Genomic DNA, 16,229 nt, shown 5'->3' with positions numbered 1-16,229 from the left:
AGGGGGTAAGTCCCCATATCTTATAGAATCTCCGAAACGGCTCCAACGATTTCGATGAAATTTGGTATGTGGTGGTTTTCGGGGATGACAAATCGATCTAGCTTGGTCTTATCTCTGGCAGGTGCAGAAACCAGGTATCAAAATACTTTCAAAGTATTTTCTGTCCAACGCAACGAGTCGAATACTTGCTTCCTTGCAAGTTTAAATTAAACCTTGTTGTTATACAGATAAGATTCAAAATATTCCAATCAAGACGAAAAATACTTTGAAAGTATTTTATTCACGTATAAGCACAATCTGAACCTTATGTGTATGAATATAAGATATAATTTTGCATTTTGGAATTTTGAGGTTACTTTGAAGGGACAGTATACTTTAATGGAAAATGCTTTCAAGTCTTGCAAGTATATCGGGTCGGTACCTGGTTGGTATTACTTGCAAGGAAATACCTGGTATCAAATCCTGGTAACCTAAATACTTAGACCCCGCCCTCCAAAAAAAACTAATCCTCATCAAGTTATTTTCCTTGTCCTCAGACCAGGGCATTGATGACACTGAACGAGGCGGTGCAGTCCTTAAACCCCAGCGTCTCCGTCAAGATGGCTATCGGGATATATTTGATTTCGAATGCGTTACTGTCACTCGGCACCGAGCGCCACTACAAGTTCTACGAAGCCACGTTGATTAAAAGAGAGGTGAGTTGGTTGCCAGAAGAATTGAGTCCGGAAAAAAAAACTAGCATCAAAAACAACATGTAAAAAACCGGCTAAGAGCGTGTCGGACACGCCCAAGATAGGGTTCCGTAGCCATTACGAAAAAATCAAGTAATATTTTTCTAAGGATTTCGTATTGTGTACGGAATCTTCCAGGTTTAGGTATATTTTATACTTTAGGCTGCTATTTTACTCTTAGGGGCTGTTTCACCATCCATTGATTAGTGTTAACTGACGGTTGAATGTGATGCCGTCTCCGTCTTTTTGAACAAAACAAATATAGACGGCATCACATTTAACCGCCAGTTAACACTAATCAATGCATGGTGAAACAGCCCCTTAAACTACTAATAATTGTCAAGCAATCTTAGCCGTTATAAATTTCCTTGTAAATTTGATGTACTTACTACCATCCTGATTTTTTTTCCAATTTTTCCAATCGATTTTAATGAAAAATTGTACTTTCAAGTTGAATATTTCGCAAATAAATCATTGAATCGGAAAATAGTTCTGGTAACCCCCCAATGGTTTTAAAATAAAACCTATGCAACGATACCCCACACTAAAGGGTTAGTTGAGAAAAAAAAACACCCCCACTTTACGTCTATGGGATATATTATTTTTATTTTATTTTACCACTGTCGGCGTGACTGATATGTATATTTATGCTAAATTACAGCTTTTTGTTACTAACGGTCTCTGACCTTAGCTGCGGACAGACAGACAGACGGACAGACATGGCGAAACTATAAGGGTTCCTAGTTGACTACGGAACCCTATAAAACCAAGTTGGGTTTTCTGTAGTCAGTACCGGGGGTGTTCACGTGCATTGAACTAGATTATTTAACTTGTTTATTTAAAACCGTGGAGGAACGAACAAATTTTATAGCTCTCAAATAAAGAGTAAGCAAAATTAGCTTCAGATTGCCAAGCGTATTTGATTTCACGCTCCATCATTAATTAATTTATATTTTATATTTTTCATGGCCATGGAATGTTAGGTAGGTATCTAATAACAACACATGTTTTTTTTTTGCTGAACAACTGTATCTACGTTCTGTGATTTGTTTTCAATAATATAATACTTTGTTGAATAATATTTAGAAGATAAATAACAATTAGTTAACTAACAACATGTTATTGTGCCCTGCGGTGAGACGATGATGATGATAATTTGTATGATGATGATTGTGTTTGCAAGTTGAAGTGGCAATGGGCGGGCCACATCGCTCGAAGAACAGATAACCGGTGGGGGAGAAAAGTCCACGAGTGGCGACCACGTACCGGAAGACGAAGCGTTGGCAGGCCTCCCACCAGGTGCTTACGACATCGTGAGAGTTGCGGGAAACCGGTGGATGCAAGTGGCGAGTTCTCGTTCATTGTGGCGTTCTAAGGGGGAGGCCTTTGTTGGTTTGGCTGATGATGATGATGATGATCGTTTTTAACCCCCGACCCAAAAAGAAGGGTGTTATAAGTTTGAACGCTATGTGTGTCTGTGTGTCTGTCCGTCTGTCTGTGGCTCTGTAGCTCTTAAACGGGTGGACCGATTTGAATACGGTTTTTTTTTTATTGAAAGCAGGTTTTCTAGCGATGGTTCTTAGACATGTTTTATCAAAATCGGTTCAGCCGTTTTTGAGATATTGAATTTTTGTTAGTTAGGTTATTATGTTGCATATTAAGAGCGTTTATTCCTGCTGAGCTGGCAACGTTGCATTTTTGTTAGTTTTTCTCGATTATTCCATAAAAATTGAATGAAAATTAATAATGTTGTCTGATAGAACACTTCTTTATACAAGTTAATGTGTCTACTACAATAATTATTCGTTATAGACTTTTATTTTCTTTAAAAACCGGTCATAAACATTAATTCGTTTTTAAGGAATATAAAAGTTTATCTCGAATAATTTTTGGGGTAGACACATTAGCTTATATATTAAAAAGATTTTCATTCAATATTTATGAAATAATCGAGAAAAACGAACAAAAATGCAACGTTGCCAGCACAGCAGGTATAAACGGTCTTAATGCATGCTTTGCTTTGACTTTATATAGATCGAGATGATGTTGTTATGCTTATGTTGCAGATCCTAGCATGCTTTGCGTTGACGGAGGTCGCGCATGGTTCCGACGCGCGACTCATGCGCACCACAGCGACGTACGACGCCAACACGAGGGAGTTCGTTATACACTCGCCAGACTTCGAGGCGGCTAAGTGCTGGCTCGGGAATTTAGGCAAGTAAAGTAAAAATACTGGCCGAGCGCGACCCGCGCACCAAGGGTTCCGTACAAAGTAAATAATAAAATATCATGGGACAATTGACACCAATTGGGATGTCCCAATTTTGACAACATATAACAAATCGAAAACCATTTGGAGAAATAGGCTTTGTGAAGCGTTTTCAGAAATCAGATTCAAAAATGTGATAAACTGAATTAAATAAACAAAATTTAAATAATGACCCTCATTTGACCCCTGCAGTGTCTCGTCACAAAGGCAGTTATAAAACAGGTCTATACTCTTAAGCAAATGACAGTTTGAAATGTTGCTGACCTGCTTATAATAGCAAATAGTGACAAAGATAGAACTTTAATCACATGATGCGCACTCGGCTTTAAACAGTTGTCATTTATCGTAAAGTCCGAAATGTATACGAGTATTTCCAATGTATTTTTACAAATTAAATTTTAAATTACTACGTTACAAGTAAATACAAAATAATTTAAATATCGGATTTAAATAAAAATATCTATTTACTATCACACCATTAAACAAACAGGAATAATCGAAGCTAAAAGAAGAGAAATAAATAAAACTATTTGTTATGGTTCATTTAGGACCCTAAGCCGTGCTTGAATTATTGTCAAATTGTAATGCCACAGATTATGTTATGTACGACCTGCATTTTTCTAGGCAATGGAACGTGGCTGTCTCACTGTGACGTCATCCAGCCTATTTCGTAAAAAATATAATAAATTAAATACTCATCCAAATTCAAAAACAATGAAAATGGTATCTTAAAATGTCCTATTCTTCCCAAAAATAAAATAAAAACTATAGGTTATTTTTTTTGGTGCATCCCAATTGACCTAGTCCCATACTCGGATCTTGTAGGGTCACATACAAGTTTTTTTGTTTTTAACCCCCGACGCAGAAAGAGGGGTGTTATAAGTTTGACCGCTATGTGTGTCTGTGTGGCACCGTAGCTCTTAAACGGGTGGACCGATTTGAATGCAGTTTTTTTTATTTGAGAGCAGGTCTTTTAGCGATGGGGTTCTTAAACATGTTTTATCCAAATCGGTTCAGCCGTTTTTGAGATATTAAACTTTGAAGTGACAAAGTCGGGGATTTTCCAACTTTTTGTGGATTAGGTTATCGTTCTATCTGTGTAACAGTTGCATGTCAAAAAAATAATAAACACCGGTCAAGCGTGAGTCGGCCTCAGGCAAAACATATTATGGAACTTTGTAATTTGTCTCTTAACAGCTGTAAATTACTGTATCTATATACTGAGAAACCCTTTATCAATAGGGTTTCTCAAACTTATGGCTCCACGTACCCCTGTTAAAGTTTCTAGACCATAGCGAACCCCCCCCCCCCCAAGTAATAAAATTGACTGTTGGAGAAACTAAAAATAAAAAATACAAAAAGACTCCAAAAACCAAACTTAATCATCTTGCTAGTCTTGCAGCCTGGTGGTTTTTGGAGTCACGTAGTCGCGAACCCCCTACCGTCGAATAGCGAACCGCTAGGGGTTCGCGTACCCCACTTTGAGTAACCCTGCTGTAAATTATGTACCTGGTGTTACTATATTTAGTAGCGGGGGGGAAACCATGTATAAAGGTTGTAGTTCTGCCATCATCATCTATCATCACGCAAATAAATTATTAGCACACGTACGGTCGTAAAATTTTTATGGACATAGTTTTACACTCCAAAGGCATATTAAACATATTTGTGTGATATAAGCTGACTATAAATAACTTTATGGAGGGTCACCTACAATACGTTATTTAACAACTCCTGAATTTACCATATCTTAATATTATTTTGAAAATATAGATATACAGACAGTGTTCAGCGAAGAGAAAACTTAAATCGGTTGAAAATAGGATTAATAGTGTTTTTTTGAAAAATCTATATAATTGTCTTTTTCTCAAACGAAATTGTTGTGTATATTCGGTGTCTAGGACTCGAATAGGACGTAAATTATTGTTCATACTTCTACGCGGACGGAGTCGCGGGTAACAGCTAGTTTTCTATACAATGGGGAATGTCTGAAAAATTTATAAACGCTTGAAACTTTTTATATCAATAGGAATAACTTTTCTAATTAACTGAAAAAAATATCAGATTTTTAAGTAGCATCAATTAATTAAAAAAAATGAAAGAGTTTTCTGTACCGCCAAATTACGAAAGTCCGGTCGGTTACGGGTTGTTCCATAGTCCACAATAAAAAACATTAAAAAAATAATTTATGTGTCTTTAGGACTCGATCATCGTTTTGACAGGTGACACTCTTTACGGCCGAATAATACTGACATGGAAATACCGACCCTGTTTTTCATGTACACTCCCATAGAAGCTCATGTCGGTTTCTATCAGCGTGTACATGAAAAACAGGGTCGATATTTCCATGTTGGTATTATCCGGACCGGTAAAGAGTGTCACCTGTCAAATCGAACGAGTCAAAAACACATTTTTTAATTTTTTGTTCTGGGCTATGGAACAACCGGTAACCAACCGGACTATTGTAATTTGGTGGTAAAGATAACTCTTTCACTTCTTAAAATTAATTGATTTTTCTGTTAATTAGGTAGGTTATTCTATCGATAAAAAAGCTTCAATCGTTTCTAAAATTTTCAGACATTCCCCATTCGATCGTGGCGGTTATAACATCTCGGTGTGATATACTTCAAACATTTGTCGCTAATAAATAAAGTACCTACCCTATTTATTCAATACAAGCATGTCACTAAACTTATTATTACAAGTACCTGGGCGAAAGCTCGGGCTAAACTCTACAAGAAGCGTTTTCTCAGAGATAAGACCAAGCTAAATCGATTTTCATCCCCGAACACCCTTACATACCTATGCTGTAAATATTAACCGGTTAAAGTAAAATATTTACTAACGAAACCGTTATTTTGTTTTCGCTCTCAAAACAGTCGTAACCGGTTTTGAAAATTAACCAGTTTCCAAACTGTTTGGTGATTTTGTTTCTTATTTCCAGGTAGGACTTGTACGCATGCGTTGCTGTTCGCGCAGCTGATCACGCCGGATGGCACCAACCATGGACTGCACGGGTTCGTGGTGCCCATACGGGACCCCGCCACGTTGGAGACCTACCCTGGGCTCATTGTGGGGGACATGGGGGAGAAGATAGGCGTCCACGGGATAGATAATGGGTGAGACAGCTGATCATTCTACAAGGTTTAATTTACCTTCCAATATTCGTATATTTATTTGTTTGTAATTAGCCCGGGCTAGCATCTTGAGTTTTTCGAAATCCATGTGCGCAATTACTATGAGCTTTACGGTGAAGGAAAACATCGTGAGGAAACCTGCAAAAAAATTAAATTGTGTGTGTGTGAAGTTCCCAACCCGTATATTTCATATCCGTATTCTATGATATTTCCCGTGGGAATTACGGCCCTAGTCTTCCTGTTCTGAGAAGGGGCCTGAGCTCTGTAGTCGGTCTTATGCCGAGATGATTGATAATGTAATCTGGCATCCGTTGAAACTTGGCATCAATCACAATACAGCACGATTACTTGGAGTTAACACTTGACAGATGGGCGTGCCTCCAGTCAATTTCCAACTTTGACGTCATACAAATAAAATAGTTTTTACATAATCTGTAAACGTGGGTAGCGGTATAATAAAAATGGCTTTATTTGTATGGCGTCAAAGTTAAAAATTGACTCAAGGCACGCCCATCTGTCACGTGTTAACTCCATTACTGTACAATAATCTGGCAGTGATAGTCTGTTGTTCTCGCTAAGATTGGTTCCGCAGGATGGAACTGTTCAACAGTCATTGTCATCGACTTGAAACTTGGTACGGATAATCTAGAATGACAATGCAGTATAATCAACAAAACCCTAAAAAGTACAAATAAACTTCGGAGCTAGGATAAGTAAATCCAAGTGCAGGTGGTAGGACCTTGTGCAAGGTCCGCCCGGATTGCTACCACCATCTTGCTCGCTAATCCTGCCGTGAAGCAGCAGTGCTTGCACTGTTGTATTTCGGCGTGGAGAGTAAGACAGCCGGTGAAATTGCTGGCACTTGAGGTATCCCATCTTAGGCCACTAGGTTGGCAACGCATCTGCAATACCCCTGGTGCTGCAGATGTTTATGGGCGGTGGTGATCTCTTACCATCAGGAGACCCACTTGCTCGTTTACCATCCAGTCAAATAAATAAAATAAATAATAAATAATGCCCTGAAAATTTTAATAAAATAAAGATTGTAATCTTTTTGTATTTTTTATTTAAATTCGAAATTCGATATTGGTTTTACGGGATGACCGTAAAAGTAACAAAAAATTTGAAATTGAAATAAAAAGTACAAAAAGATTCCAAAAAACCAATCTTAATTTGATTGGTTAATAAGGACATCTCTTGTCCGGGTGAGCGGTTAGTTCCAATGGAATGCTGAAAAATGTTTCTCGATGAGGGCTACTGCATAGATGTCGCTAGTGTCGCTGCGCAACTGACTAAATAAGAAACAAACAAGCTAAGATATTTGGTGTATAGGAGAAAATCGTGTCTGTACCCCTGTCCAGTGGTGATGTAGCGGTATAGCACGTGGCACGAAATGGCGAGGACTTGGGTTTATTTTTCTGGTTTTTCTATGCATCTATATTTCAGTTTGTATTTTTGATATTTAATAAAATGGGGATTTTTTTATAATCTCTGTCTGTGATTTTATTTTAAAGTGAATTGTTGCCAGGTTCGTGATGTTCAATCAGTACCGGATACCACGGGGAGAACCTCCTGAACCGGTCAGCTGACGTCACGGAGGAAGGCGTCTACGAGAGCAAATTCTCGGAGCCCTCCAGGATACTTGGTGCTGCCTTGGAGAACTTGTCTGCAGGTAAATTGACAAATCAATTAAAAATTAACATTTCTTCATTCATATTTCTTCAGCGGCAGACCGAAGAGGAGATGGCGGGACTTGGATGCGTAACAAGAGGAGTGGCAGTAGCATGCTCTCGACAGGGACGAATGGCGGAAGAAAGGGAGGGTATTGCCTGGCAGTGGGACCCTTTGACAGGCTGAAAATATTAAAAAAATTTGCTGTATTGTCTTGTCAACTGTCAAACTGGCAACAAATCTAACCTTAACGTTCATCGCATTTTCATCATCATCCCAGCCAATTTACGTCCTACTGCTGGGCACAGGCCTCCTCTCAGAATAAGAGGGCTTGAGCCGTAGTTGCCACTCGGGCCCATTGCGGATTGGGAGCTTCACACATATTGAATTGAGTTACTTCACAGCGGTGTGCAGGTTTCCTCACGATGTTTTCCATCGCCGTGAAGCTCGTGTTAAATTTCAAATGTAATTTCGCACACGAATTTCGATAAACTCAGAGGTGCGGGCCGGGGTTTGAACCCACGAATCTCAGCTTGAGAGGCGATAGGTCGAACCACTAGGCCGCCACGGCTGGACGGCACGGCACTTATTGTGGCTAAACCGTCAACTGTTGTATTCCAGGGCGTATAGGCATAATGCAGGAGAGCTGCAACTCCATATCGAGTGCAGTATGCATCGCGATACGGTACGCCGCCACCCGCCAGCAGTTCGGGACCGCTGCTCAGGAGATACCCCTCATAGAATACCAACTGCACGTGAGTTGCACTCAAAAATTAAAGTTCGTGTTGTACCGCCCCTCTCGCTCTCGTATTAAATAATGTAAGCATAAGCGGGACGGCGAAATACGAAGTTGGAATTTTGCACTTCGTAGTATAAGGCTCAGGGCCGGATTAACTATTAACCCACTAGTGTTTACCGGCTTTGCACGAGTAAATCATTAGATACAGCGGTTGGATTGAAATTTCTGAGCTTTACCACAGAGGACATATATAACAGAGACACCACCTAGTACAAGCAAAAGGTATCACGCTTGTACTGGCTATTCAACTGGCTATTTTTCTTTCCTTCGATTTTCCAATAGATGGCACCAGTGAGAACACGTATTGCCATCTAGTGAGACACTAAGGATACGGTACACTGACAACAACCAACAAGCTCACCAACTGAGCCTAGACGACTAGAGATACGCATGATGTCTGTCTTATTTACGTCAGTAGAAGAGAATGGCATGTTTCTCTCAAATAGTTTCGACGAATGTAAGCAAGCGCGGGGCAAGCCCAGCAAGTGCATTCCGGTTATTCGCCATCTAGCGTCACAATTGCAAAACACTACGAAAGCCTCATAGCTGAAATGTAGCCACATGTAGCCTATACTTTCGTATTCTCAATTTATTATTTTTATGGTGTTTCTTATCTTCAAATTAAGGAGTTGAATTAAGGTTGATGTGAAGTTGTGTTTATAAAATATGCTAGTCTTTATTTTAATCTCAATATTTCTACTTAATTCGGCTTATTCACATTTTATAATTTACAAATGTTAATAGTAGTGCCATCTATTGCTGTTTTTTTTTTGTATTAAATATAGTTTGTAGGGATTGGTAAGGCCATGGCTTTACAAAATTCCTGAAAATTGCATCATGGTTTTCATTGAAGTTGCATTAAAACAAACAGGCCCAATTTCATGACTAAGCCCAGCGGTTGTTATTTCGAGATTTTATCCCTTGAGAATATCGGAATAAAAAGTACTGTGGGGACTGTAACTTGGTAAGAGCTTAGGTACTGGGGATCAACGCGCGTGACTTTAAACTGTTAAGAAATAACCAAGTCAATTATTCCGCTGATTCAGATTTATTGTAGAACTTATAAATACATTTACATAGAATAGCACCAGCCGTTTAGGCTATCGGGAGCAATCTGCTCTCCGGCATGTAATACCCGCTGTCAATCTAACCTGCCAGGTGGTCAGTTTTACCACCTGCCAGCGGTATACAGCCTAGTTCCTACAGTACCCTGCGTGTTATTCCAGATGTCCAGCTATCTACATACCAAATTTCATCCAAATTCGTCAAGCTGTTTTAGCGTGAAGAGTAACAAACGTACGCATACACACAAACTCACAAACTTTCGGATTTATAATATAAGTAGGATTCAGTGCCGTTGACGCCCATCGGCGTCTTGGTGGTCCCTAATATAGTTACCGCAGACGCCGATGGGTGTCTAATTTAGCTTTACCTGGATGCCGCGGACGCCGATGTGCGTCTGTCTACAGAAGCGTCGGCATCGCGGCAAAGTACGAGTATATGTGCAAAAAACTGTATAAAAAAATGTAAAATAATTATTTTTCAATATAATTTGACGACCAGATGGCTGGGTTAGAGAACCTGACTACGAAGCTTGAGGTCCCGGGTTCGATTCCCGGCCGGGGCAGATATTTGTATGAAAAATACGAATGTTTGTTCTCGGGTCTTGGATGTTTACTATGTATTTAAGTATGTATCTATCTATATAATTATATTTATCCGTTGCTTAGTACCCATAACACAAGCTTTGCTAAGCTTACTTTGAGACTAGGTCAATTGGTGTGAATTGTCTCGTGATATTTATTTATTTATAATGTTTTAAACTTTCGTGATTTTCACTCATAGTAAAAATACCACTAACGGGACTTATCACGCTAAAACACACGTGTAATATTTACCTCGAGGTTTCAACCTAGTTACAGTTGCCGTGGTCACGAGTAGACTGAAAGAAAGAAAAAAAAAGAAAGAAAGAAAGAAAAATGATTTATTAACGGTCCCAACAGTACCACCACCAAACACAAAAACAATAATATATTACTATACAAGCATAATCCATACTTCCATACTATCCATCCATACTATCCATACTAATATTATAAATGCAAAAGTAACTCTGTCTGTCTGTCTGTCTGTTACACTTTCACGCAAAAACCGCTGAACCGATTTGGATGAAATTTGGTACAGAGATAGAATAGACCATGGGAAAGAACATAGGCTATCTTTTATCGCGAAAAAAGGCTTTAAGGGGTTGAAATAGGGGGTGAAAGTTTATATGGTGGAATTCGTCGCTGTCGGAAATAAAACCATGAAACTTGGCATTTAGGCACTTAATAAGAAATAAGTCGGTATGTGTTTTAGTTTTTTTGAAAATTTGACCTGTGAGGGGATGAAATAGGGGATAAAAGTTTATATGGAAGGTCGTCACGTCATTATGCAATGTATTAAAATAGGTTATTTTCAGTAAACCGTAGAAGTTTCTATGTGCTATTATTGGCAGAATAGGTACCCTAAATAAATTAAATACTTTCCAAAGTTACTATTCCACGCGGACGAAGTCGCGGGCAAAAGCTAGTTTATAATAAATTGTATGGTGCCACCAATTGTCACCGAAAAAGGGTCTCCACTCAGCATGCGTTGCTACACAGTGGGTGCAGCAACGCTGATTTACTGCAGAGCCCAAATTTGAGCTAAACGACAGCTCCACTTAAGACTGAAGTGTAGGTGTCAAGTCTGTCTAGCAGCGCGAGTCCTTCGAGGTAAATATTACTCGTGTGTTTTAGCGTGATGAGTCCCGTTAGTGGTATTTTGACTATGAAGTCTTTTTCATTCATTCAATTAATGGGTTAAGAGTACGCAACTGCGTAGGAGCCCCGTAATGGCTAGGGGGCCCCGCGCACAAAAGATATCCAAATTTGTTCATACAGAAAAAATTAATGAGAGCTAAAAGACAGGGGAAATATCGCTAGATGGCGTTAGTATCGTGAGGTTTTTTGGCGTTTGGTCTGGCTTGCAGTTGGCTCCTTTAGTTATTAGCCAATGAGGGCTATCGTTTTTTGTCTCACTAGATGGCGCACTGTTGCGTGAGGTTTTTAAGTATGGTTTTGAAAGTCTGTTATTACGGGCGTGAAAACAAAGTTTAGATTAAAATCATATTTAATACACATTAAAACCGTACCATATAAATATCGAGCATGCCACAGTGTTGCATAGTCCCCGTTTTGTTCGAAAAAAGGGAGGACAAAGGTTTCCGAAAGACAAAACTGTCTCAAAACACAGACATTCATTGCCTCGGAACGCATATTTGCCATAATTAATTTCAGATGTTACAAAATATTCACAAAAATATTCTAATTATAAATAAACCGCGTAGCTCACCCAAAACTATGAGATTTGACATTTCGGAGATCTCACGCTACACTAGCGCCTCTAGTGGCGAATTCATACGCGATAGCCCTAATTGCAAGCAAGACAGTAGCGTCAAAAAACCTCACGGTACTAACGCCATCTAGCGATGTTTCGCCTGTCTTTTAGCCCTCATTGAAAGTTTTGTGTTCTTTGTTCTTTAAGGGCCTATTTCACCACTTCTGGACTAACTTTAAGTGTCAGATAAAAGTAATGTCGTCTTTGTTTATTCGGACAAAACAAACAGAGACGGCATCACTGATATCCGTCACTTAATGTTAGTCGACATGTGGTGAAACAGGCCCTTAGTGTATGTGTGTAGACATCAGTAATACAAAATTGAAAATACAAACTGAAATAAAGATGCACAGAAAAACAGAAAAATAAGACCATCACTGTGAATCGAACCCAGGTCCTCGGTAATCCGTCTCGGTATAGCACGCGGTAAAGATTACCGAGGACCTGGGTTCGATTCCCAGTGATGGTCTTATTTTTCTGTTTTTTCTGTGCATCTTTATTTCAGTTTGTATTTTCAATTTAGGTTTTACGGGATGACCGTAAAAGTAAAAATTTGGAATTGAAATAAAAATACAAAAGATTCCAAAAAACCAATCTTAATCAGTAATACACTTTCTTAGAAAAATGTTTGCAATATACTATGCATAATAATACTATGCATACATGCTTAGGAGTTACCATGGCAACAACCTGCACTTTGATTAACTCATTAGTTTTTTTACCCATTCTGTTAGTTGATTTGATGTTGTGATGCCCGGGGACCGAAGTCCAAACGATGAGCGTCGGAACTTGTACTCATGCGTCCGAGTTGAGAAACTTCGATGGCGCGATGTAGCAGTTTCTATATTTGCTCACTAGATGGCGCTAGGAGTCGCTATATAAGTGCCGACTGGTCATATATTTTTCATTGCAGTTCTATTGCATTCACAACTGCACGCTGGCTGTAAGTGTCTAACTCAGTGGCGTAGCTACCAAGGGGCTAGGCGGGGCAGTGCCCCGGGGCCCTCAAGCTCAGGGGCCCTCGAAATTCTGCTTTCTAGCTGATGATAAAGGCTTAGCATTTTTAAAGTATTTGTATATCATGCTTAGTAATAAACGGTCTTAACTCAAAAATCGTGAATTTTGGCAAATCGAGTTTAAAGTTTAAGTAATTAGCACTTCTCGTTTCCGTTGAATTATTTGGTATAGTTAACTATGTTTTTTATAATTCCTAGCGTTGTATATAATGTCTACTTGCACTTTTTTCTTATAAACCAATTTGTTTTTATATATTTAATAATATTGCTAAGGTTTAAAAAAAATTGCATTCATATATCACTTTATTACAAAATGTAGCAAAATGTAGCGAAATAATAAAAATAATAAACGATGCAAGTCTTAATACAACACCAAGTATTCAAGGATTATTTTTAATAAAACGAGGCAATCCGAATTACATCACTTCATTTTGCGTTTGATTTTTGTGCTAAAAAGAAGTAAATCCAAATATGCTTTTATTTGCTTAAAAGTTATTCAAAATACTCATGTTTTCCTTCTTGCAATAACGATCTATCTTCAAATGGCTCACGAAAGCCAACTTCTTGCTCGCAAGTAAGTCGGAACATGACTGAAGTTAGCTGCTTTAGCACCAAATGAAATTTGCAATTTTGTTAAAAGTAAAACGCACCAAGTCGTGCTACAACCTTGGCTCCCGAGATTCACTAGAGAACGCTTTAAGGAGATAAACATCCTCACAGTAGCTTCACAGTACGTACATGATGTGATATTGTATACACACAAGAATATCGAGTCCTTTAAGAAAGTGTCAGACGTACATGATATCAATACTCGTAATAAGCACAAGCTTGCAGTTCCTAAATTCCGTCTACGGAAAGTAAGCAAATCTTTTGTGGGAAACTGCGTGAGATTTTACAATAAAGTTCCTGTAGAAGCATGGAAATTGCCACACAACTCTTTTAAAGAATACATAAAGAGTGCACTCCTGAAGAAAGCTTACTATAAAGTTGAGGAGTACTTATGTGATGATGCGACATGGCCAAAACTGAAAGCCGATGACAAATTGGGATGTTGATGTGTGATGTGATGTACTCGTATTTGTGTGTGTGCGCGCGCGTGTGTGTGTGTGTGTGTGTGTTTATGTCGGTGTATTTGTATTGTATAGTGTTGTGAAGTGTGACTTGGCAGTGTCCCGGCGCATTTCGTGTCTAGTTTCTGGTTCTGTTGCCGTTGTCCGCGTTGCAGAATTTAATTTATAATATTTATTAGTTTGACATTTGGAGACCTTGTACATCTCCATTTCTATATTTTAATAATTATTATTAGTTTTTGACCTTGGAGGCTTTTTACACCTCTGAAGATTGTATAATTTAATTAATTTAATTGGTTTACTTTGACATTTAGAGACTATATACATCTCTGAATTATTTAGATTAGTAATTTTATTGTTAACATAGGGACTTCATACATCCCCTTGCTGTATAATAATTTTATTATTAACTCAGGGACTTTATACATCCCCTTGTTATGTTTAAGGCTGTATATTGTTAAGCTTATGGATTTTAAACTTTTATATTTTTAGTTTAAATTCTAGTCACAGGCTCGCGACGTCGAAGTTACCAAGACGATCCCATAGAGCTTATGGGAACGGAAGCAATATCATGCCCTCGGTACCGCTCTGCTTTCAGAGCATGACATGAGTGCGTGTGAGCTAACTTTGGGGGCGGCAGACGTGAACTTGCCTTCGAAATCCAAAAGCTTAATGGTTACTTGACCTGAAATGTATATTTCAGAACTAAATTATTGTTATTATTATTTTAAAATTTATGACGGTGGAAGCATTCTACACTTCCACTGAACGTAGATATAGTTAGTGTTTAGTATTTTAACTAAGGGACCCCATACATCCCTGTATTTCTTTTATTTTTTTGTATTTTTTTTTCTTTAATTGTATAATATCGTTTTTAAGTATTTTATTTGTAATTATATTTTTATGAAAAAATGACTTTCTGCCAAGTTTCTTGCGGCGCATTCTTCTTGGCAATGATGGTCTTTCCGAAAGCGCTGGTAGTTTAAAAAAATGACGTGTAAAAGTGCCCATTGCGGCCTATTTACTGAATAAATCATTTGAATTTTGAATTTTGAATTTGAATTTGAATTTGAATTTTTGAATTTTGAATATCTCTTTATAATACGCGATTTAGGCTGGTTTAAGAAAGAGAGCCGATAGTGCTCTCAGATATAAGCCGTTTTAGTACAATAACTAATTTTTCGCCAATTTTGAGTTAGGCCCGTTTATTACTAAGCATGCGAATAATGATTTTACTTCAAAAAACCTTACCAGTTTTGATAGCAGTGGGCCCCATTTTTTTATTTGCCCCATTGCCCTAGGTTACCTAGCTACGCCACTGGTCTAACTGTCAATTGATTGTCATTGCGAGTGTCAGAAACGTTACGATAGACCTATGGCTGGGCTGGTCCAGCTGGTCTGTATAGGGCCTAGGCAATAATGTACTGTTTTTCGTTTCCAGCAATGGCGGCTGTTCGGCTACGTGGCAGCGTCAGTGGTGTTCAAACTGTACATCCAGAATATGACCCAGGTGTATCTGAAGGTCGTAGAGAAATCCAACAGCGGTCAGAAGCTCGACAATTTGGTATGTTTTTAGGCTACTTTATGTGTTACTATAGTGAAAATTCGATTGTCGTACGCAAATACAACGTATTTGCACTACGTTTAGTTTTACAATGGATGGTTCTAATTACATATTTTATTTCGAAGAATTTTGAGTACGAATTGGAAAATGAAAGATTATTATTATTATAATAGTCGCGTTGCTCCGAAGACGAAGGGCTACGGATTAGCCCGAAACAGTCGGGCTAAACTCGATTTAAGACGTGAGTTATCCGGGTCATTATATTTTATATTGTGTCCCAATGTTGGAAAAAGGTCTCCCTGGTAGATACGCGGAGTTATTTATTGAATGCCTTTCTACCTATTGTTATTTTCCTTTTTTTTATCTTACCCATTTTATATTGTGTGTTTTAGCTTATACTGTTACTACCTACTTATAAATTACACAGTGCATTCGTTTTAACCTGGAATACTGTGTAATGTTTTTGAATAATAACTCGGGAACGGCTGGACTGATTTTGCGAATTATTCTTTAGTTGTGTTTGTTATTGTCAGTAGAAGGTTTTTATGGAAG

The 16,229-nt window shown here is 38.4% G+C and overlaps 1 protein-coding gene across 1 annotated transcript in view; it reads left to right on the top strand.

The window, feature by feature from the left end:
* Positions 1–16,229, top strand: part of LOC141427913 (peroxisomal acyl-coenzyme A oxidase 3-like) — a 42,630-nt gene that overhangs the window by 12,240 nt on the left and 14,161 nt on the right. The window contains 7 exon segments of the mRNA XM_074087516.1: positions 537–695; positions 2,798–2,945; positions 5,945–6,119; positions 7,666–7,699; positions 7,701–7,809; positions 8,430–8,563; positions 15,555–15,677. Coding sequence (XP_073943617.1) covers positions 537–695; positions 2,798–2,945; positions 5,945–6,119; positions 7,666–7,699; positions 7,701–7,809; positions 8,430–8,563; positions 15,555–15,677 — 882 coding nt within the window.

Source organism: Choristoneura fumiferana, chromosome 5 (genome assembly GCF_025370935.1).
Source record: "Choristoneura fumiferana chromosome 5, NRCan_CFum_1, whole genome shotgun sequence".
Taxonomy (NCBI): Eukaryota; Metazoa; Arthropoda; class Insecta; order Lepidoptera; family Tortricidae; genus Choristoneura; species Choristoneura fumiferana.
Note: the sequence above shows the minus strand (reverse complement) of the source record. Positions and strands in the feature narration are given on the sequence as shown.